This window comes from Malus sylvestris, chromosome 14 (assembly GCF_916048215.2).
Source record: "Malus sylvestris chromosome 14, drMalSylv7.2, whole genome shotgun sequence".
NCBI classification, from domain to species: Eukaryota; Viridiplantae; Streptophyta; class Magnoliopsida; order Rosales; family Rosaceae; genus Malus; species Malus sylvestris.
In genome coordinates, this window is record NC_062273.1 from 2,079,461 (window position 1) to 2,102,314 (window position 22,854).

Consider the following 22,854-nt stretch of genomic DNA (forward strand, 5'->3'; position numbering starts at 1 on the left):
CTAAATTCTCTTCTTAATTCAAATCCCATAAACATACTAAAAAATTACATAAATCGGCAAAAAATCACACATGCGCCCAAATGAATATGAAGAGATATACTCACAAAAGGAAAACACTAAATACTAAATGCCTTTTGCGTCACAAAGATGGACTTGTTATCTCATGTTTTAGGCAAAGTGGATTGAATAATATGCGGTCACGTGCTAGTATTTGACGACTTCATCAAATTTGACGTTGAGAAGTTAATTGGCTAATTTTAAATAACTCAGAGGTTAATTTACTAAAAATTATTCAAGAGATCAGTTTCAACTAAAATAATGGTTCACTAATTACCCGTGATTTAAAAAGCAGTGCACTGATATACGCGTTCCAACCAAAGAAAACCCAAAAGAAAAGAAATTCTTAAGCCCACTATTGGTGGAACATGGACCAACACTTTCAAAGCCCACAATACCCCGGTCCAAACGACTCAGGCCGAACCACTCCAATCCTCTAGCGGACCGTTCCAAACAACCCGGTTCGCAAATCCAAACGCCATATTACAGAACCCAAATCCCGTTCCCATTTCCACGACGCGATAGTTGTGAACAAAATCTTCCACCTCGCAGCTCAGATCAGATCAGAAGCAGGCGGAAACAGATTCGCGCAGATCGCCATGGATTCAGCGGTTCGTAGGAGCGGCGGAGGCCTCTTCGAAGGTCTATACAGGGTCATCATGCGCCGTAACTCCGTCTACGTCACCTTCGTCATCGCTGGAGCCTTCCTCGGCGAGCGGGTGAGCCTCTCACGAATTTTCAGATTAGGGTTTCCCTCACTGAGCCTCTCGTTTTAGATTTCTTTTTGTTCCCTGTTGTTTTCTGTTTGGTTGCTAGGAAAATCTAAGGAAGTTTAAAGGTGCTTGATTTGCGATTAGGTCAATTTAGTCTAGTAGAAAGCGCAGAAATTTCAATTGGGTTTATCGTATTTTGTTGAATAGGTCTTGTAATTGAACGAGAGCGGCTATTTTTTCTGTTGTGTTGGTGAGAAATGGGGAACTTTGGTATTGTTTATTGCGATTTAGCAATGAATTTAGTAGACCTAATTCTGTTAATTGGTTTCATATATGTTCATATATGCAATGCTCGTAATGACGAAAAGTTGCTAACTTGATCAAGTTGAGGGTCATATATATAGTGGAATACCGAGGTTCAAAATCTTGGCATTTTGTATTTCAAAATCGTGGCACTTGGTTTCTAGTTTTATATCTTTTCATATATCCAATGCTCGTAATGACGTGGAGTTACTAAATGGAGACGTTACTTGATTTGTGTTTCTCGGAACTCTATGTTTCAGGTGTTTTTTCTTCTTCTGAGTTTTGGGGTATATGCATATTTTTGTTTGAGTTTTTTTCATTCCTTGCTGAATTTGTTTCTTATGATTCACCTCGAAAGTCATAGTGTTCTTATGTGTTTTATTTGCTGGTTTCAGGCTGTAGATTATGGAGTTCATAAGCTGTGGGAGTACAATAATGTTGGGGTATGTGAACTATTCTGTAATTTTATTTATGCATGGTGGTTTGCATGCACTTTCTCCATGTATATTAGAATGTTGTTATGTATTTCCAGTTTGCCGGAAATATGCAAGGCCTACTGACGCTCCGATTAGAAGATGCGACTATGGGATAGAGGTTCAGGGCCGAAGGGGTAGAGGAAGACCTAGGAAAACTTTGGAAGAGACTCTAAGAAAAGACTTAGAGTACTTGGATCTAACGAAGGACATGACACAGGACCAAGCACAATGGCGTTCTAAGATTCATGTAGCCGATCCCACTCAGTGACTTGGATTTTCCAAGTCTCCAACCGAGAAGTTTTCCTCACTCAGGAAATTAAGGGAACACTACCTCAACCTACATGCTCCACTCACAAAGCTCCAACAAAAGAAAATTCAAAGAACTTAGCGAAGAAGGCTTTGGTGTATTTAACACAATACGTTGAAATGAAGGAAAGCATATTTATTGATATCCCCGATAAGCTACAAATATGTACATATACATGAGTCAAAATAAACAAACAAGAGAGCCTTCACAAAGGTTGCTTAGGAGAAGTCGTAGCAGTCGGTAGAGCCCCAGAAAGAGAAGGCACCGGAGGGGGATCATTCGGAGCCTCAGTACTGGACAGAACCCTAGAAGGAGGAGGCATCAGAGGTTGATCATTTGGAGCTTCATTACGCGGTACAGCCCCAGAAGACGAAGGCAATAAATGCTTTTGGAACAAACCCACAAATCTCTGATGATCAAGTAAAACCTGACCATCAGATTCCTTCATCTGGTCCAGCTTCCTCTTCATGTTTGTAGCATAGTCATGTGCGAGACGGTGCAACTGTTTATTCTCATGCTTGAGCCCTCTAATCTCCTGTTTGAGACTCATCACTTCAGCCGCCAATGATTCAACTTGGCGGGTTCGAGCAAATAGGCGTTGGGCCATATTAGACACAGAACCTGCACACTGAACACTGAGAGCCAGAGAATCCTTAACAGCTAACTCATCAGATCGTTTGGAAAGTAGTCTGTTATCTTTGGGAGTGAGAAGGTTCCTGGCCACCACCGCAGCGGTCATATCATTCTTCATAACGGAATCTCCAACGGTAAGAGGACCAGTAGGGGAGACGAAGGATGGGCGCCATATGTTGTCTGGAGAAGGCGGGGCTGTCTCTTCAACAAGGTTCAAGTCAAAACGACGGTCGGAAGGGCCAGACATTTTCAAAGGTGTTGAAGAGAGAAGAGGTCGAACAAATCAAGATCTTAGAAGTGTAAGAATGGAGCTTCTACTGGTGGAGATTCAAGTGTGCTTTGGAACTTAATGCCAGCCCCTATAAAAATCTGCACTCGACGGAGCTTCAGAAATCGAAGAGGCGCCTGCTCAGAAATCGAAGAGGCGTTTGCTTTCTCAAAAGCTGGGCTGCTCAGAGATCACGAGGGTCGATCTCAGAAATCGAAGAGGCGTCTGCTTTCTCAAAAGTTGGGCTGCTCAAAGACCACGAAGGCCGATCTCAGAAATCGAAGAGGCGCTTGCTTTCTCAAAAGTTGGGCTGCTCAGAGACCACGAGGGCCGATCTCAGAAATCGAAGAGGCACCTACTTTTCCAGCCTTGGCAGCACCTGTCACACGCACACTCAGCTTTGCGGAAATTATGGGCATTCTGTCGAAGACTTCTGGTGAAGTAGAAAGCACATGAGTCTTACTGTTCAATCACCCACTTCCCACACGCAATAGTAGCTCATGTGTATCACAGATAACTTTGCCAAAGTTCTCTGCCAAAGTTGAGCACGTGAAGCTTGCAGCTTTCACTACATCGCTCTGACCAAGACGGGTAAAAGAATAGCAAAGAAACAGCACTAACAAAGTTTAGACACATAAATTTTGAAGGTCTAGCTACCCCATATTATTACCCACAAGGGTAAAGGAACAGTATCACTGCTGGATAATTGGAAAGTCCCTGTGTGTCAACCTCTGTGCTTCGTGGCAAGGTAGACTAGCAAACATGCCCAACCTTTACTCACATTCGAGAAAACACTCCCAACAAGATTGCTTGCTCCAAAATCGAAGAGGCACCGTCCTCCGAATCTCGAGAGCCAGACTCCCAACATGACTACTTTCTCAAAAATCGAAGAGAGGGTAAAGGAACAGTACCATTGCTGGATAATTGGAAAGTCCCTGTGTGTCAACCTCTGTGCTTCGTGGCAAGGTAGACTAGCAAACATGCCCAACCTTTACTCACATTCGAGAAAACACTCCCAACAAGATTGCTTGCTCCAAAATCGAAGAGGCACCGCCCTCCGAATCTCGAGAGCCAGACTCGCAACATGATTACTTTCCCAAAAATCGAAGAGACACCGCTCTCCGAATCTCGAGAGCCAGACCCCCAGAATGATTGCTTTCTCAAAAATCGAAGAGACATCGTTCTCCGAATCTCGAGAGCCAGATCCCTGATAGGATTGCTTGTTCGAAAACCGAAGAGGCAACACTTTCCCAACTACAAGAGCTGGATCTCCTTGGATAAAGCTGTCTGTAATCTTCACACGCAACATCAGCTTTCCACATACCACAGACCACTTTTTCAAAGTGCTCTGACAGGGTAAAGGAATAGCATTATTACTTGTTGTTAAGGAGACTCCTATATATGTCAACCTCCATCCCCAACGGACAGACAGACCTGCAAAAATGCTCAACCCTTCCTCATATATGAGAGGGCACTCTCAACGAAGCCTTTCGAAATATTCAGCTTTCTTTCCCCCCGATAATACCTCTGCAAACAAGTTATACTAGAGCAAGAATATCTCATATCATCAGGGTTAAAAGCAAGAGTATCCCATATCATGCTTTTTCCCTGTCTTTTCCTTTGGCCTTGTTCTTACCTGCAAGACAAGGAGAAAGAGAGCAATCAGTCAGCACTTGGAATCAAGCTTCCAGCCAGGAACTGACTGCCTGGAACTTACTTACCTGGCATTGCTCTCGAGTACTCATCTTCAACATCTTATGCTTCCAGGGAAGATACCGCATCTGCCTGAGGAACAGATAGGGCAAGTGAGAAGGATACAAGGAAGCATGTGGAGACAAGCGTAACAGCACACGTGCCGATACATCCATTACTCTGTCAAAGCAAAAGTATCCCATATCAGTAGGGTCGAACGTACTCTAGATTTGATGGACTTGTTTTGACCCTCAAATTCTTCAGTCGGCCTTATACTCTGGAGGAAACCAGAAAACCCTCCAGCTCAGTTCAAGAATAAGCCTGTGGAAAGTTACTTCTTCAAAAGCAAAAGTATCCCATATCATCTCTTCTCATTTTTCTTCTCTTTATCCTTCATGCTGCCTGCAAGATAGGGAGAATGTGAACAATCAGCCGGAGCTCTGATTGCTTACCTTGTCTGTCACCTCTTTCAGCAAATCCCCTAGCTCGGCAACTTGAGGGACTCCTACTACATGGTTTGTATCGCGCTTGACCAAGCCTGAAACTACAAGTAAGCTTCAAGTGAAATTGATACATTACCTTGTGCATCTCCACCAGTTAAAGATACCACCCCTGGATGGAGAAAGAGTACTTCCAGAGAAGATGCCACATCTACCTATGAGACAGATAAGGCAAGTCAAGACGATAACACATTCCGATACTTAGAAGTTTCGTGATTACGAGATCATTCTCCCACAATATTTCCTAATGTCATTTGTACTAAATCATTCACCTGTACTCACTAAAGGAAAGCTTGAACCTATGTACTTGTGTAAACCCTTCACAATTAATGAGAACTCCTCTATTCCGTGGACGTAGCCAATCTGGGTGAACCACGTACATCTTGTGTTTGCTTTCCTATCTATATCCATTTATATACTTATCCACACTAATGATCGGAGCAATCTAGCGAAGATCACAAAAAGCGACCGTTTTCGCTACCTAGGATATATCGTGCAAGAGAACGGAGAATTAGAGAGAGATCTCAACCATAGAATAGAAGTTGGATAGATGAAGTGTAAGAGTGCATCCGGCAGGTTGTGTGACCGTCGTAGGCCACTGAAGCTCAAGGGAAAATTTTATAGGACGGCAATAAGGCCAGCGATGTTGTATGACACAGAATGTTGGGCGGTGAAGCATCAACACGTACACAAAATGGGTGTGGCGGAGACGAGGATGCTTCGTGGGATGTGTGGGCACACAAGAAATGATAAGATTGGAAATGAGGATATTCGAGGTAAAGTAGGAGTGGCCGAAATTGAAGGAAAGATGAGAGAAAATCGGTTCCGGTGATTTGGACATGTGCAAAGAAGGCCTACTGACACTCCGGTTCGAAGATGTGACTACGGGACAGAGGTTCAGGGCCAAAGGGGTAGAGGAAGACCTAGGAAAACTTTGGAAGACTCTAAGAAAAGACTTAGAGTACTTGGTTCTAACGGAGGACATGACACAAAACTGAGCGCAATGGCGTTCTAGGATTCATATAGCCGACCCCACTTAGTGGGAAAAGGCTTTGTTGTTGTTGTTGTTGTTGTTGTTGTTGATGAACAATGATACGTGTATGATCCCTTGTGTTATTTACTGTATAGTGGAGACAGATGTGTGTAAAACTTGAAAATTTAAATAGCTTTTACTTATTCTCCCTTCTGTAAATACATGCTGTTTTTTTGCTTTTTCCCAAAAGACAACTTTTGCCGTGGCCGGATGTCCTGCATACTTTATTTGGTTGTGCACATATGTTTGTTTGGATTCTTCATTGGGTCTGGATGTACATGTTTTGGAGAGAGTTTAGCTGGTGCAGGTTGTAGAGCAACATGTATTCCCTCGTTTGTTTTGCTTGATTGTTTTTTTTTTTTTTTTTGGGGTGGTGGGGGGGGGGGGTCACAATGGGGATGGATTTTCACTTTCCACATCCATATAGACATTTATATTGTTCTAACTCATGTTTTTGATGCAGTTGAGATTCTTTCTTCAATAGTAACTCGTCTATGACATTTCATACATATTTAATGTACTTGTAAAATTTCTTTATTTTGATCGGTGCTACTGGTTATTTCTCTTTTATGCAGAAACGATATGAAGATATTTCAGTTCTGGGGACAAGGCAATCTGAAGAATGAGATTACAGATGCTTCTCTTTGACCGTTCTAAAGTTTTCATAATCGAAAGTTGGAGCATGCAATTATGCTTTAGGTAGGGCTTCCCTTTTTAGTAATAAAAGTTTGGGCAGATTCAGCTTATTATAAACCTTGTTCCATTCAACTAAAGTGTTTTTGAAGTGTCGAATCAGTTGTGTACGGCCACATTGACTTGATTCTGCCAATGGTTATTGTTTGTTTTTGAGATTTTGATCCCCTTGCCTTTGCCTTATCGTTGTGCAGTGGTTTGTGTTGAATCATGTTTACTTTCTCTACCAGAATCACGATAGTTCAGTTTAGAAAAGTTAAACGATTAACTCGACTAATTGTAACAAAGGAATAGTTAAAAGACTAGAAAGAGAAAGAAAATGAACAGATGCACGTAATTTGCACCGAATTGTAAACGCACGATGGAAATTAAGGTTGTTCTGTTCACTTTTGTGTTTCTTGGCAGGCACTCTAACGATTGAAATTTTAAGAAAAACATTAAAGTTGTTTGCTAGTTGCCACATTATACTGATCATTAACAATTAATCATTCATCCAGCACGGATTCGGTATCTTTGGTTTCCAGGAACACTCTTGCACTCGGTAGGGTTGAAACCACCCGCAGATGTTCCATTAGAACTACTCAGCCGAACCTGGAGCTTGCAACGGATCTGCGGACTGCCCTTGATTTTTTTGAATAACTTGACGCGATCATACCTTACCCGAAGAAAAAACATTACGTCAATACTGTAAACACCAGCCATCTCCCTCGGCTTCCCTTGAAGTTGTAGTAGTGCATGCATAACGGTGGTGCTCTTGCCCTCCTGGTAAAACGGAGCCATACTCACTGCAACAGACTTGTAGTTTTTGTCAGCACCAATGACTTGGATGCTACGGTAGTCTATGCGGACCCCTTTGTTGCGATTTCTGATGGTGAAGTCGAGTGCAAGGTTGTAGTCGAGAGTGTTTTCCGCGTAGGCAGCGGAATCGAGTCGGGTTAGAGAGGCGTTAGTGACGGTGATTTGGGGGCCGTGGGGATAGAAGCTCTTCCAGAGTACGGCGTAGACACTGCCGAATATAGCGAAGAAGCAGACGACGATGCCGATGATACTGCAGACTATGGCAAGGTAGAAATAGCGGTCGTCACGCCTCAATTGAGGCATGAATTGTATGCACTTCATGGAAAAGTTCAAAGCTGTTTCAGAAACTCTAGGGTTTAAGGGTGGGTTTTGGCTTCGTTTACATGAACAAGTGACACAAAGTTAGGGTTTATAGGTTTATATAGCATCAAATCTTAATTCAACTAAGAACACATAAAAGGAAAGTAGAGCCATATTTTCCTATTTTTTGACCCTTCTTATTTATTTTTGTGTCAGTTTCTTTCGATTAGTTCTCCCCATTTTAATTAACCTTTTGATACATCAACACAATATAGGGTAGAAAACAAAACAGTTAAAAATTAGTTGAAATCATATTTCTTATCGGCCAACAAGTCTTAGTGCTCAAGTTTAAGGGCATGTTTACTTACAAGGAATAAAATAGGAATGATTTTGATTTTTGAGGCGTCGTCGTCGATCATGATCTCGCTTGCTTTTAATAAGTTTACAATGAAATTATATTTTTTCACTCAATTTTAACTATTTTATGGATTGTTTAGGATTGGCTAGCTGAGGTAAATATAAGGACCAAATTGACCGATAAGGTGAAACACGGGAATCATTTTGACACTTAAACCAAAAAAAAATTCAATTATTATATCAAATGGATTGAACACAATTTTATGTTTTGTCTCTGGTTCCTCTGCAAAATCCACTATTTTCTTATTCTCCTCCCACCTCATTCTAAGTAAATTAAAGAAATCACCCCGATAAATATAAGTTTTATTGAAAAACATTTAAAAAGTTCATTCAAAGAAAAAGTTCCTTATTTATCCATTTGTCATGTTCTAATTGATCCTTAATTGTGAATTTTTTTAAGTATTACACGTAATTGTTCTCTAAATATTTAAGTAATTTAAAATAATTTTCTCTAAAGTGTAATGTTTTACATGGGAGAACCCCCACCCTCGTCCTAAACAAAGAGAAAGAGGAAAAGTTGCCAGGTAGACCATTTTTGGGAACACATGACATACATCTCAATAGTAATTGGTCTTATTTGCGCTAAGTAAAAATTTTAACGGATACATTGATGAAATTTGTTCCAATTTCAGAAAGTTAAAAGTGACAAGATTTGAATTCCAACGAGTAAAATGAAACTTAAGTCGAAGTTGAAGGATATGATTGTAAATAACCAAGCAATATGAAAAAAAAAAAAGGGTGTGATATCCACACATCCATTTTTATTTCTCAGAGCAACTCCACCCATGTGGGTTGCTCGGGGGACAGTGGAGAAGAAGGGGTCGGAGGCCCGGTGGAGAGAGGTCCAGCCGTGTGGAGGCCGAGTGACGGTGGGAGCCCGAGCGAAGGGGGGGTGGGGAGTCGACGGGCCTGTGGCCCGAGGGCTTTGCAATTTATTATTTTTTTTGTGTCAGAGAGAGAGAGAGAGAGAGAGAGAGAGCTTTTGCAATTTTTTATTATTTAAACAAACAAAAAAAACTATTATTTTAATTGCTTATTGCCAGGGGAGAGGGTTCTAAGGGTGAAAATTTAAATGGTAATTACTGTTCGTTAATGGTAGTTACTATCTATTTAAGGCAGTTACTGTTCAATAGGGTGGATTGAATAGTGGATTTCCAGGGGAGGGCTCCATGGGTGGAGTTGCTCTCATACCCTTTTAATTTTCGGCCGTCGGATCGGATGAATTTAAGAAGATCAACGAATAACAAAAGGTGTATGAGAAGTAAAAAGAGATGTATGGATAGCCCAGCCCAAAAAGAAATAGTTACAAGTATAGGGGCAAATATCAAATTAGACAAATCACGTGCGAGCGGCCCCTTATAAAAGCGTAGCAAGAGCTAGGGTTTTATAAAGTCTCTGGAGTCGCTACTTCTCCTTTCACCCTCACTCAGTAGCGGCAGCCCGAAAATCCTGTTCTTTCGTCTTCCTTCTTCAGGTAATCTCCGCCGCCGCTAGGGTTTTCTCATCTCATCCTTCTGTCCCTTCTACATTGCACCCTCACCAAAATTTTCACTTCGTTTTTCTGATTTTGCAGGAAGTTTTTTCGCAGCGAGGACAAAGATCTAACCAACCATGAGGTAATTTCATTGTTTTTTTCTTGTTCTTCGTTCATCTGATTGTAATTAGTTTTGGGTTATTGCTCGAATTGGATTTAATTTGAATTTTGGTGGTTTTAGAATCTAAAATCTCAAATTTTTGGTCGTGCTTCAGTAGGTTGCCTGAATCTCTTTTATTTACGTGATTTAATCTGGTTTTGTCGAGTGATTAGTGGCTAGAAATCGTGGTTAGAGATTTAATTCTCCTTAATCTGTTATTGTATTGGAGGATTATATGATATAGCTTTTGCAGAGAGGCGTGTGTTTTGATTACTAGTTTTTAGGGTTTTTAATTTATGTTTTTTTGAGTGGCGTTGGGCGAAAAAGTCCCTGACAATCGTAAGATGATTTGAAATTGTTGTACATTCATTTCTTTATCATTGATTGTTTTATATATCTAAAGTGGTAAATGTGAAACACATTCCCCATATCTGTCGGACGAGTCTCGAACCTTACAAAGCTCCGCTTCGGATTTTGTTTACATTCATTTGTTATATCATTTATAGTGTTATGTATCTGAAGTTCATGTTTTTATTATTTTTGTTAACAGTAAGCTGTCAAGCGATGGGCTGAGGGAAGCCATTTCTCAGATTAAGACGAACTCTGAGACAAAGAAGAGGAAGTTCACTGAGACAGTGGAGCTTCAGATTGGTCTGAAGAACTATGACCCCCAAAAGGACAAGCGTTTCAGTGGTTCTGTCAGGCTTCCACACATTCCTCGCCCTAAGATGAGGGTTTGCATGCTTGGAGACGCCCAGCATGTTGAAGAGGTAAATTTCCTTATTGATCAAACTGTTTATGAATTTGATGATTTGTTATTCTCTGGTGCATTGGGATAAAGTAAAAAAAAAAAAAAACGTGTGTAGTCTACGCGTAGACTTATAACCTATCTTTTATGCTTTACTACAGGCAGAGAAGATGGGTTTGGATTATATGGACGTGGAAAGCTTGAAAAAGCTGAACAAGAACAAGAAACTTGTGAAGAAGCTTGCCAAGAAATACCATGCCTTTTTAGCTTCTGAAGCTGTCATTAAGCAGATTCCTCGTCTTCTTGGCCCTGGTCTTAACAAGGCAGGCAAGTACTCCTGATTAGTATCTGTTCTGCTTTTGCTTCGTTGGACATAGTAATTTATTAAGAAAGCAACTAACGCTAGTTTTGGTTTTGTTGACAAAGCGCAGGTAAGTTTCCAACCTTGGTGAGTCACCAGGAATCTCTGGAGGCAAAACTTAACGAGACCAAAGCTATGGTGAAGTTCCAACTTAAGAAGGTTCTTTGCATGGGTGTTGCTGTCGGGAATCTCGCTATGGAGGAGAAGCAGATTTTCCAGAATGTACAACTCAGTGTCAATTTCTTGGTTTCATTGTTGAAGAAGAACTGGCAAAATGTAAGTTATTTGCTTCGACCTGCTTTCATGATTTCGTTTTTTATTTATACTTGCTCTGTTCTAACTTCCAAGTTTTAGCTTCCAAATTTATGGATAAACTTTAAATGCTTATTTTCTTTGATCCTTCTGAATTTCGGCTTCTTGTTATTAATGTCATTTGATCGAACATACGAGAATGTGTAAATTATGATTCAGTCTGAAATTAAGATTTGATTTGCATTCGAAGTCTCGAATTTCTACTTGAATATCACTATATAAATGCTTTTATCCTTTTCACCCTTAATGGTACTTATTTTGCCTTTTTGTTTGTACGAAATAGGTGAGGTCCTTGAACTTGAAGAGTACGATGGGGAAAGCTATCCGTATCTACTAAGTTAATCTTTATCGAAAACTTTCCAAGTGAAGGAAGCATCAGCGTAACTTTTTTGAAAGACATTTATACCTTTCGGTGTTCTATTTTGTTTTTGATGACTTTGATTTCGTTGTTAAACCATAATTTAGTACTCGATGTTGCTCTGGATGAATGCTTTTGGAAAATTTTGAAGGAAAGCCTTTTCTTTCTCTCCGGTGTTTGGTGGATGGTGATTGATAGTATCAATTGGGATGAAAGAATTAGGGTTTCCGAAACCCTAATTCTTTCATTGTAATGGACTCAGTTGGAAGCCGTACTTTACCATCGACGGGAAAGGTTTCTTTCGGTTCAATGCCCATCTGTTCAACTGAGTTCTTTTGGTTGGATTCCCATCTGTTAAACTCGATTATGAATGGATACAGATCTCATTTTCTAATGTGCGATACGCTCCATCAACGATGAACGAATACAGGGATTGTGTGATTCATCTGCTACAATCAACACAAGACTGCTGTATTTTGATCAAACATATGCATTTGAACACTGTTCTAAAAATTCTCGTCTAGTGCCGTTAAAGCGTTAGGCGGTTGGCCATCGTTCCGATTAATGCTTGGGTTTTTGAAAATTAAGAAAGAGCGCATAGAACTGTTGAGGTGCCCGTCGAAACCCGTTAAGCATCGGTTTAAGTTGCGACTCATTTAGATAGAAAATAGGTAATCCTCATTTTGCTTTTTTTTTTGTACAATAAATTATTAGGAACTTGTTGTATACTTAAATGAATACACATTATATGCTTGTTCCTCATGTTTTCATTATGTTTCAATGCTTCATAATATATATATATATATCATTATACTTTGTAGTTTATGATGAAATTATATATATTTTAAGTATAAAGCGATACTTAAATACACATAATATAATAGATTCTTTTATAACCTCGGATTTGAATCAATCAAGGCCGCCAGAGGAAATATGGCGTTTTCTTCATAAACCGTGACCAAAAGTCACGTGCTTTTCATTCCCAAGGTTGCAAATAAACAAGTTTGCTTTATGACCCCACGTACCAAACCCTGAAATATCAGCAGTCTCTCCGCGGATGTGCAACAGCCACAAGTCCCTGAAATTCCACAGCAACAGCAACTGCAGCAGAGAATTCTGAGGTAACCTTGATTTACTTATTTCTCAATCATTGACAATTTAATTTGCAGTCCATTACTCAGAATTGTTATCAAACCCATTAGGTAGTGTTTGATTCAATAACTATTCGAATCCGGGTCGTATTTTCATTTTCGGATCGAGCCCATCTACGCATGGACACGGTGGTATCCCCCGTATCCCCTTGTCGTGTCGAATTCCTTTGTATTCATACAACAATTCTTTAAATTTTACATATGTCATATCCTCGTGTTCGTGTCCATGCATAGTAGGAATCCATCAGTTTTATATGCAATATATGTCCATTCTATCACATTGTAATCATGTATGTCCACTATTATGTGGTTGAGAAAAGGAAAGTGTTTGATCGTGAAGGGTGTAATCCAAATGAGAGTAGAATGTGAAGAGTGTAGTTGTTTTCACACTCCCGTTTTCTCCTTCTACACTTCTAACCTCGTTTTTGTTCACTGATTCACCTTTGATTTCTTCAATCCAAAGGCTCAGATAAAAAATGACGTGCGAAAATCACTTCCTGGAAAGCGATTGGTTTGCTAGCTTCTCATAGTATGTTAGAGACTGGACTAATGGACTCAATTTGCAAGTTCAATTCCAGGGACCATGGTGTTATCTTTGTTGAGTTTTGATTTGATTCAACTTTTTAACAGCTTGTAACGAGTGCTCAGACCGCAAAAGATGGCAAACAGTGAAGAACACAATTTCCAAGTTAGGAAGCTAGAACTCTCAGACAAAGGCAAGGGATTCATAGAACTACTGCAACAGCTGACCGTTTGTGATTCTGTATCCGACAAGGACTTTGAAGATCGATTTAAGGAGCTTAGTGCCCGAGCAGAGGACCATCAGGTCTTTGTAATAGAAGATGATCGCTCCGGGAAGATTGTGGCAACTGGGAGTGTGTTCATTGAAAGGAAGTTTATAAGAAACTGTGGCAAAGTCGGGCACATTGAAGACGTTGTGGTTGATGCCAATGCGCGTGGGATGCAGTTAGGAAAGAAGATGATTGACGCCCTTACGGATTATGCTCACTCGTTGGGGTGTTATAAGGTGATTCTCGATTGCAGTGTTGAGAACAAGGCGTTCTATGAGAAATGTGGGTACAAGCAGAAGGAGATTCAGATGGTGAAGTACTTCATCTGAGAAGCATTCTTAATTTCTTGTAAGTTGGCATGCTACTGCCTGTGCTGTATTACTGTCAGTGTTCCTGTCATAATTTAATCTTTGCCATGACAATATCAAAATTTGGATCGGGTTTTAAGTAGTTCGTTCCCACCTTTCAGTTCTTAAAGAAAATTGTCCAAAACCCTGTGTTTTTCCATGACAATATCATATCCTTTGCATAGCAGAAGAAAATGCTGTCAATTTCCATGGCGCTTGTACGGTGACGAAGATTGAATTGACGTAGACAACTCTGTGTGTAAGGTATGTCGATGAAAGAACTGAAGATTGTGTCCAACTTGAAGCCTGAAGGTAGAAGATGGATAACGCATGGAGGGAACTTATCCCTTCGAATCCCACATAATGGTAGGATTAGAAGGGATAAGTTTCTTTCATGTCTAGTCCAGCCAAAAATGAGAAATCATTCACCTCTACCTTTAAAGTACGAGCTTTCTTTAATTGTATGAGTTATCGGCTCTAATCCAATCTTAGTCACCAAACGAGCTCATGTGATATTACTGCTGTTGATGCACAAAATCAGCGAAGACTTTGGTACAACAGAAAGTGTCAGGTTTTGTGACCTTCGCTTGGTTGCTTGGTTGCTTCAGTCACTAGTGAGGATAAGTACGTAAATGAATAGAGACAGAGAAGCAAACACAGGATGTACGTGGTTCACCCAGATTGGCTACGTCCACGGAGTAGAGGAGTTCTTATTAGTAGTGAAGGGCTTACACAAGTACAAAGGATCAAGCTCTCAATTTAGTGAGTTCTTGTGAATGATTTAACACAAAATGGCATTAGGCAATATTGTGGGGGGGATGACCCCTATTTATAGAAAAACTTGTAGCTTTGTCACATTGACATGTGTCATGTTATGATTGGTTCTTGATGTTGACACGTGCTGCGCTCTGATTGGCTTCTAATCTTGACACGTGTCGAGTAGTGATTGGCCTCCTGGTCGGAGGGGAACTCTTCTGGGTCCTTGACAGTATAGCGTTGGCCGGTGCTCGGTAGTTTCGGGATTGGTCAAGTATGGTACAAACAGTGCTCCCCTAAGTTCCCGAGTGAGGGAAACTCCTCGGTTGGGGACTTGCAAGATCCAATCCCTTGAGTAATCACGAAACTTCTAAGTACCGAAGTGTGGTCTGATCTTCATCTGCCCTTCTCTGGAAATACCTTTCCTCCATCCGGGAATGGTGTACTTAGCTGATGTTGACGCACAAGGTAATGTATCAATTTCACTTAAAGCTTAGTTGTAGTTTCGGGCTTAGTCAAGTGTGATACAAACCCTATAGTAGGAGTCCCCCAAGTCGCCGAGCTAGGAGATCTGCCGAAAGAGGTGACAGACAAGGTAAGCAGTCAAACTTCCAAGTAAGCAACCCAGGATCAGAGGTTTGACTTCGGCTTCCGGTTGATTGTTCTCATTCTCCTTGTCTCTCATTCAACTGCCAGGATAAGGAGAAGCAAATGGATAAGAGATGATATGAGATACTTTTGCTTTTGAAGAAGTAACTTTCCACAAGCTTATTCTTGAACTGTGCTGGAGGGTTTTCTGGTGCCCTTCAGAGTATAAGGCCGACTCAAAAATTTGAGGGTCAAAACAAGTCCATCAAATCTGGAGTACGTTAGACCTTGATGATATGGGATACTTTTGCTGTTGACGGAATAATGAATGTGGTATGGAAAGGTGTCGTGCTGTAGTGATCTGTTTCAGCTCACCGTTTGAACCTTCTGCTTCAATCTTTTGCATGGCAGAAGTGGTGTGCAACCTTTGCATTTAAATGGTCTTTCAGAACATTCCTTCATAGTGACTCATCCACGCTTGGCAGCTTCAGTGTAAAGAGCCAATATCTGATCAACTGTCATGAGGTATTTGCCGGTGGAATTCGTGACCTTGACAGCAGTTGAGGATGAGTACTCGAGAGCAATGCTAAGTAAGCAACCAGGCAAAGGCTCCAGGCAGTCAGTTCCAAATTGGAGGTTTGATTTCAGGTTCCGACTGACTGCTCTCTTTCTCCTTGTCCTGCAGGTGTGGACAAGGACAAAGACAAAGACAGGGAGAAAGCATGATATGGGATACTCTTGCTTTCGACCCTGATGATATGAGATACTCTTGTTCTTGGTGTGGCTTATTTGCTGAGGTATTATCGGGGGGAAATAAAGCTGAGTATTTCGAGAGGTTATGTTGAGGGTGCCTTTTCGAATGCGAGAAAGGGTTGAGCATTTTTGCAGGTTTGCCTGTCCGTTGAGGAGGGAGGTCAATGTATATAGGGATTTCCCAATAACAAGTAGTAATGCTATTCCTTTACCCTTCTTGGTCACAGCAATGTAGTGGGAGCTGCCAGCTTCACGTGTTTTAATTTTGTCAGAGCACTTTGAAAAAGTGGTATGTGGTATCTGGAAAGCTGATATTACGTGTGAAGATTACAGACAAGCTTTATCTAAGGAAATCTGGCTCTCGAAGTTCTGAGAGTTGTGCCTCTTCGGTTTTCGAACAAGCAATCCCGTCGAGGATCTGACTCTCGAGATTCGGAAAGCGGTGCTACTCCGGTTTTTGAGAAAGTAATTATGTTGGGAGTCTTTTCTCGAATGTGAGTAAAGGTTGGACGTTCTTGCCAACCTGTCTTGCCGCAAAACACGGAGGTCGACACACATAGGGACTTTCCAGTTGTCAAGCAGTGGTGCTGTTCCTTTACCCTTATGGGTAATAGTAGGGTAGCTGGAACTTCGAAATTCTCGTGCCTAAACTTTGTCAGAGATCTTTGACAAAGTTATATGTGGTACCCGAGGAGTTGATGGTGCATATGGAGAGCGGTGATTGAACAGTAAGATTCACGTGCTTTCTACTTCACCAGAAATCTTCGACAGATTGCCCGTAATTTCCGCAAAGCTGAGTGTGCATGTGACAGGTGCTGACGAGGCTGAAAAAGCAGGTGCTTCTTCGATTTCTGAGATCGGCCCTCGTGGTCTCTGAGCAGCCCAGCTTTTGAGAAAGCAAACGCCTCTTCGATTTCTGAAGCTCCGTCGAGTGCAGATTTTTATAGAGGCTGGCATTAAGTTCCACAGCACACTTGAATCTCTACCAGTAGAAGCTCATTTCTTGCACTTCTAAGATCTTGATTTGTCTGACCTCTTCCCTCTTCAACACATTTGAAAATGTCTGGACCCTCCGACCGTCGTTTTGACCTGAACCTTGGAGAAGAGACAGCCACGCCTTCTCCAGACAACATATGGCGCCCATCCTTCATATCCCCTACTGGTCCTCTTACCGTTGGGGATTCTGTGATGAAGAATGATATGACCGCTGCAGTGGTGGCCAGGAACCTTCTCACTCCCAAAGATAACAGACTACTTTCCAAACGGTCTGATGAGTTGGCTGTTAAGGACTCTCTGGCTCTTAGTGTTCAGTGTGCAGGTTCTGTGTCTAATATGGCCCAACGCCTATTTGCTAGAACCCGCCAAGTTGAATCATTGGCTGCTGAAGTGATGAGTCTCAAACAGGAGATTAGAGGGCTCAAGCATGAGAATAAGCAGTTGCACCGGCTCGCCCATGACTATGCTACAAACATGAAGAGGAAGCTTGACCAGATGAAGGAATCTGATGGTAAGGTTTTACTTGATCATCAGCGGTTTGTGGGTTTGTTCCAAAGGCATTTATTGCCTTCGTCCTCTGGGGCTGTACCTGGTAATGAAGCTTCAAATGATGAACCTCCAATGCCTCCTCCTTCTGGGGTTTTGTCAAGTACTGAGGCTCCGGATAACCACCCTCCGGTGCTTTCTCTTTCTGGGGCTCTACCGACTGCTGAGACTTCCCCTAAGCAACCTTTGTGAAGGCTCCCTTTTGTTTGTTTATTTTGACTCATGTATATGTACATATTTGTGGCTTATCGAAAATATTAATAAATAAGCTTTGCTTCATTTCAACATATTGTGTTAAATACACCAAAGCCTTCTTCATAAAGTTCTTTGAATTTTTGCTTTTGTTGAAACCTGTATTGTTGAAGCTTTGTGAGTGAAGCATGTAGTTTGAGGTAGTGTTCCCTTAATTTCCCGAGTGAGGAAAACTTCTCGGTTGGAGACTTGAAAAATCCAAGTCACTGAGTGGTTGTGAGACTGCCGAGTATCAAGGTGCAGTAGCATATGGTGGGAGTCCCCCAAGTCTTCAGGCGAAGAGAGTTGCCGAATGAGGTGTCTCGCGTGTTACTAATTTGTCAAAGTAACGAATTCTTGTTTCGATGTCACACATTCGTATATGCTTTATCTAAAAATATTTCCAACTTTTGTGTGCTTGATGCTGCATGCTATTGACTAGACAAGATCAAGTGCAATTAGTAGCTTTTCTCTCTTTTTCATCTTTTCTTTGGTGGAATTGCTTTTCGTTTCCACTAATCAGCCTGAGTGGATGCAAGATAACACCTTTCTCTATAGCTCAGATTGCAAAGTCGTCTTCATGAAAGTTTTTCCTTATCTTGTGAACTACAACATATCCAAATTTGCGATCCATCGGAGTAGTACAACTTCAGAAATTCAAGTATGATGAGTAACTGTTCATCAATGTTCTGTTAATCCGTCAGACTTGTTGTGAGCTTCAAAACTCCATTTTCTCTTGTTCAGATCAACATACTTTCTTCATCGAAGTTGTTCCTCAGCTTGTGAACTACAACATATCCAAATTTGAGATCCCTCGGAGCAGTATAACTCCAGAAATCCAGGTATGATGAATGACTGGTTATTATTTTTCTGTCAACCCGTCAGATTTGTTGTGAGCTTCGAAACTCCATTTTCTCTTGTTCAGATCGGTATGCTTTCTTCATTGAAGTTGTTCCTCAGCTCGTGAACTACAACATATCAAAATTTGAGATCCCTCGGAGCAGTATAACTCCAGAAATCCAGGTATGATGAATGACTGGTTATTATTTTTCTGTCAACCCGTCAGATTTGTTGTGAGCTTCGAAACTCCATTTTCTATTGTTCAGATCGGCATGCTTTCTTCATTGAAGTTGTTCCTCATCGTCTCTTTCATAACATATCAAAAATTCAGAATGAACTAATGGTTAAATATTTCCAGATCTTCGAAACATTACAGCAGCTTCGAAATCTGCAAGAATCCGACTGTCATGTTTGGAGCTTCAACACTTTAATTTCCGTCGCTCAAACAGAAATGGTTCCTTCTTGAAAGTTGTTCATATGCTCAAGAACTATAGGGTGTCCAAAATTCAGCTCTATTGGAGAAGAGCAGAGGTTGCAGAAATTTGATAGATGAAAGGAGGCGGAAGAGGGAGAGAGAGAAAAAGTCTCTTGGGTTGGATTTCTATTTTGGGGCAGATTCCAATTTTTGTAGCACCTTAATTATTGATGAATTGCTTGTACTTTTGTCCATTATGAAACTTGGGACTTTGGCTTGTTGTTGGATCTATTATAATATGTTTGGGAACATATATAAGTGAATAAATAAGAAGGAAAATTTTGGGCCCTTGTGGGTGTAAAACAAAAAATGTTTATGTTTACCCAAGTGTTTTTGTACAAGTTCAAGGGCATCTTGGGTTTTGTGAACAAAATTTGTTGATTTGGAGCAAGGTTTTGTGTTGAAGCTTTGTAGGTGAAGCTTTGGTGTTGAAGCTTTGTAGATGAAGCTTTCTGGGTGAAACTTTGATGGTGAAGCTTTGTAGATGAAGCTTTGTAGATGAAGCTTTGTAGATGAAGCTTTCTAGGTGAAGCTTTGATGGTGAAGCTTTGTAGATGAAAGTATGTAGAGGGAGCTTTCTAGGTGAAGATTTTTTAGGTGAAGCTTTGTAGGTGAAGCTTTTTTAAGTGAAGCTTTTCGGGTGAAGTTTTTTTTTTTTTGGGTGAAGCTTTGTGGGTGAAGCTTTTTAGGTGAAGCTTTGTGGGTGAAGCTTTGGAGGTGAAGCTTTTCGGGTGAAGCTTGTTGGGTGAAGCTTTTTAGGTGAAGCTTTGTGGGTGAAGCTTTTTAGGTGAAGCTTTGTGGGTGAAGCTTTGGAGGTGAAGCTTTTCGGGTGAAGCTTTTTGGGTGAAGTTTTTTAGGTGAAGCTTTGTGGGTGAAGCTTTGGAGGTGAAGCTTTTCGGGTGAAGCTTTTTGGATGAAGCTGTTTTTTTTTTTTTTTTTTTTTTTTTGGCGCTTGACACGGTCTTTATTTGCTTGTTTTGTAGTGACTGTGGAAGACGGATTGCTTTCTGATTGAGAAGGGTTCTGGCATCGCTTGCTATGAATGTAAAAGAGTGAGGGCTGAGTTGGCTAAATTACCTCTTTATTGAATTCATTGCCAAATGGCCTTCATTACATAGGATGCCGAACGGCTATAGCTCAACACTTGTACATCGTGAGTCTATTTGTAGTAGTACTTCAAGTGATCAGCGTTCCATGGATGGCCAAGGGTCTTGCCATCAGAGCTTCTAAGTGTGTAAGAGCCAGGGCGACTGATGCCAATGACTTCATACGGTCCATCCCAGTTTGGACTAAGTGTGCCTTCACTCGGGACTCTGTCGCAGAGTAATCTTTTCTTTAAGACCCAGTCTCCTATTTTGAAAGAACGAGGCTTGACCCTAGAGTCATAATAGTTGGAGATGCGCTGCTTGTAGGCGACATTCCTCAAGTGAGCTTGGTTTCTGTGTTCCTCGACTAAATCCAAGTTGAGGGTGAGTTGTTTGTCATTTTCACTTTGAATGTAGTTCTGGACTCCGAATGTTGCTTGCTCGAGCTCAACAGGGACAACCGCCTCTGTGCCAAAGGCAAGTGAGAATGGAGTTTCTCCTGTTGAAGTCCGATATGAAGTGCGATATGACCAAAGAACTTGGGGTACAAATTCTGGCCAACAGCCTTTAGCTTTGTCCAAGCTGGTTTTCAAAGTGCGCTTGATTATTTTGTTGATGGCCTCAACTTGTCCATTAGACTGGGGATGAGCTGGAGAGGCAAAGCATAAGTTGATGTTGAACTTAGATCAGAACAACCTGAACTTCTTGTTGTCAAACTGTCGCCCATTGTCAGTGACTATCGCATTGGGAATGCCGAATCTACAAAGGATGTTCTTCCACACGAAGTCTTCTATCTTTGCCTCAGTAATGGTTGCCAAGGGTTCTACTTCGGCCCACTTTGTGAAGTAGTCCACTGCAACGACTGCGTAACAGACTTTGCCCTTCCCTGCCGGCATTGGGCCGATCAAATCAAGTCCCCACTGGGCGAAGGGCCAAGGGCTGATCATAGGAGTAAGAGGCTCTGGAGGGGAATGAGGAATAGTTGCATATCGTTGACATTTGTCACATGAGCGGGATACTTTGATGGCATCCTGGTGGAGTGTTGGCCAGTAATATCCTTGGCGAAAAGTCTTGTGTGCTAGGGACCGAGATCCAGCATGATCTCCACAGACTCCCTCATGTATTTCCCGAAGGACGATTTCCGCCTCGGCAGGCGTAAGACACCTTAAGTATGGCAGGCCAAAACCTCGCTATTGTGGCGATACCCTTGACGCGGGTTTGACCCACTGCATTGACTGCCTGGGGGCGAGCGCTATTGTGGCGATACCCTTGGTTATCGGGATAGTGTCCCTTACTCTTTTTACTGAAAGGAGAGTGGTGAGGATGGAAATCCTTCCTCTTGCCTTGAAATTGATATGTCTGTTGATTCGGTGAAGCATTATGCAAAGCATGGGAAGGTGCCACTGCTGTTTGGAAAGTCGAGGTCTTCTCATTTAGGTGAGTCTGGCTTCCACCTCCCACTTGTTGATAAAGGATGGTTGTAGGGGGTTTCTCCTGATATGTCTTTGCCTCGGCGGAGGCATGGTTATAAGCCTGCGCCATCACCTCAGAGTAAGTCTTCCAAGTATTGGCATTGATCATGTATTTAAAGAAACAATCACGTAGGCCTGCCGTGAAGGCTTTGAGGGCAGTCTTGTCATCTGCCTCGGCACACCGGGAGTATTCATGGCTGAAGCGGCCAACATACATACGTAATGACTCGTCTGGCTTCTGGCGGATAGTGTACAAGTCATCTGCAGAGTGCAAGCGATCGGTTTGGAAAATGTGTTGGGAAACAAATAGTTTCCTCAATTCCTCAAATGAGTCTACCGTCTCAGGTGTAAGACGACAATACCAATTTAGAGCTCCACTAGAGAGGGTGGAGGGGAAGAGAAGACATCGCTCTTCGTCGGTGTGCATCCGGTATGCCATGGTGGATTCAAAGAGGTTAAGGTGCTCAATCGGGTCCTCTTTTCCAGTATAAAGTTGCAAGCCAAGCTTTTGCTTTGTCTTTGCTTGAAGGGGGGTGTTGAGGATCCTCCTTGTAAGAGGGCCAGGCCTGGGTTGGTTCCAGTCAGGTATTTCAGCCTGACGTTCAGCCTTCAACTTGTTTACTTCCTCAAGAAGTTGTAGGACAAGGGGGTCCTGAGCGGAGTTATGTGTCACTGGAGCTTTCTTTCGTAAATCTCCATCTCCTCTTGGAATTAGGAAGGTTTGATCAAGGGCATGTGATTTTTCCCTGGACTCGCTGTACTGGCTTCCAGGGTATGTCTGTCGGAACACCTCTGAGTCCCCTGTACCCTCATGTCTCTCTGGGACTTGTTGCCCCTTCCCCAAATTGGTGGCCGGCTTGGGCCGTGGCAGGGGACCGAGTCTCTCAGAAATCCTTGGGTCATTAATCTTTGAGCTTATATGGATGGAATTCTCTCGACGTTGCTTCAGGAAATCCCGACAATCGCGAAAGACGGCTTTCGATCCTTCTGCCCCTTCAGCAAAGAGGTGTCTCCCTCCACTTCTCATGGTTCGGGTCGAAGCAACTGGGTTAAGAGAAGCCTCATGTTGATTATCAAGTCGAGGGGTAATCTGTTCCCTATCAGGGATATCTATGTCGAATGCATGTGACCCTCCATGTTGGAGGGCACCCAGTTGATGGTTGACTTCCACGGGGGCAACAAGCTCGCGTGTCTGAGCTTGCCTAGCTTCGTGGAGTGTC

At 41.9% G+C, this 22,854-nt stretch overlaps 5 protein-coding genes across 7 annotated transcripts; 4 read left to right on the forward strand and 1 right to left on the reverse strand.

Annotated features, from left to right (window-relative positions):
- Positions 1-553: 553 nt before the first annotated feature.
- LOC126599708 (cytochrome b-c1 complex subunit 9, mitochondrial-like) lies at positions 554-6,833 on the forward strand. The gene is made up of 3 exons (XM_050266125.1): positions 554-776; positions 1,469-1,516; positions 6,558-6,833. The coding sequence occupies exons 1-3, from the start codon at positions 657-659 to the stop codon at positions 6,606-6,608; spliced, it is 219 nt and encodes a 72-aa protein (XP_050122082.1). The 5' UTR covers positions 554-656; the 3' UTR covers positions 6,609-6,833.
- A 331-nt stretch (positions 6,834-7,164) lies between these two features.
- On the reverse strand, positions 7,165-7,776 carry LOC126600375 (NDR1/HIN1-like protein 10). The gene has a single exon (XM_050266964.1). It carries the CDS (start codon positions 7,774-7,776, stop codon positions 7,165-7,167), a length of 612 nt encoding a protein of 203 aa, XP_050122921.1.
- A 1,752-nt stretch (positions 7,777-9,528) lies between these two features.
- Positions 9,529-11,770, forward strand: LOC126599695 (60S ribosomal protein L10a-like). The gene is made up of 6 exons (XM_050266110.1): positions 9,529-9,664; positions 9,764-9,806; positions 10,375-10,594; positions 10,734-10,899; positions 11,004-11,209; positions 11,529-11,770. The coding sequence occupies exons 2-6, from the start codon at positions 9,802-9,804 to the stop codon at positions 11,580-11,582; spliced, it is 651 nt and encodes a 216-aa protein (XP_050122067.1). The 5' UTR covers positions 9,529-9,664; positions 9,764-9,801; the 3' UTR covers positions 11,583-11,770.
- Positions 11,771-12,495: 725 nt separating this feature from the next.
- On the forward strand, positions 12,496-14,378 carry LOC126599703 (glucosamine 6-phosphate N-acetyltransferase-like). Of its 2 annotated transcripts, none has more exons than XM_050266120.1 (3): positions 12,496-12,724; positions 13,385-13,893; positions 14,078-14,378. In XM_050266120.1, exon 2 carries the CDS (start codon positions 13,413-13,415, stop codon positions 13,872-13,874), a length of 462 nt encoding a protein of 153 aa, XP_050122077.1. In that variant the 5' UTR covers positions 12,496-12,724; positions 13,385-13,412; the 3' UTR covers positions 13,875-13,893; positions 14,078-14,378. The 2 variants fall into 2 exon arrangements, with proteins under 2 accessions (XP_050122077.1, XP_050122076.1); XM_050266119.1 differs by having other exon boundaries at positions 12,497-12,724; positions 14,081-14,378.
- A 2,654-nt stretch (positions 14,379-17,032) lies between these two features.
- LOC126600716 (uncharacterized) lies at positions 17,033-19,365 on the forward strand. 2 transcript variants are annotated; one of them, XM_050267350.1, is made up of 3 exons: positions 17,033-18,423; positions 18,507-18,604; positions 18,961-19,365. In XM_050267350.1, exon 1 carries the CDS (start codon positions 17,049-17,051, stop codon positions 17,721-17,723), a length of 675 nt encoding a protein of 224 aa, XP_050123307.1. In that variant the 5' UTR covers positions 17,033-17,048; the 3' UTR covers positions 17,724-18,423; positions 18,507-18,604; positions 18,961-19,365. The 2 variants fall into 2 exon arrangements, 1 of the variants encoding a protein (XP_050123307.1); XR_007615553.1 differs by lacking the exon at positions 17,033-18,423 and adding an exon at positions 18,688-18,785 and having other exon boundaries at positions 18,445-18,604.
- The last annotated feature ends 3,489 nt before the right edge of the window (positions 19,366-22,854 follow it).

What these genes read in the sequence shown, in the direction of transcription:
- LOC126600716 (XM_050267350.1), top strand. Translation starts at nt 17,049, where the DNA reads ATGTCTGGACCCTCCGACCGTCGTTTTGACCTGAACCTTGGAGAAGAG.
- LOC126599695 (XM_050266110.1), top strand. An exon ending in CCCTGGTCTTAACAAGGCAG is followed by an intron (nt 10,900 to 11,003) that starts GCAAGTACTCCT and finishes GACAAAGCGCAG; the next exon opens with GTAAGTTTCCAACCTTGGTG. An exon ending in TGAAGAAGAACTGGCAAAAT is followed by an intron (nt 11,210 to 11,528) that starts GTAAGTTATTTG and finishes TGTACGAAATAG; the next exon opens with GTGAGGTCCTTGAACTTGAA.
- LOC126599708 (XM_050266125.1), top strand. Translation starts at nt 657, where the DNA reads ATGGATTCAGCGGTTCGTAGGAGCGGCGGAGGCCTCTTCGAAGGTCTA. An exon ending in GAGCCTTCCTCGGCGAGCGG is followed by an intron (nt 777 to 1,468) that starts GTGAGCCTCTCA and finishes TGCTGGTTTCAG; the next exon opens with GCTGTAGATTATGGAGTTCA. An exon ending in GGGAGTACAATAATGTTGGG is followed by an intron (nt 1,517 to 6,557) that starts GTATGTGAACTA and finishes TCTTTTATGCAG; the next exon opens with AAACGATATGAAGATATTTC.
- LOC126599703 (XM_050266120.1), top strand. Translation starts at nt 13,413, where the DNA reads ATGGCAAACAGTGAAGAACACAATTTCCAAGTTAGGAAGCTAGAACTC.
- LOC126600375 (XM_050266964.1), bottom strand. Translation starts at nt 7,776, where the DNA reads ATGCCTCAATTGAGGCGTGACGACCGCTATTTCTACCTTGCCATAGTC.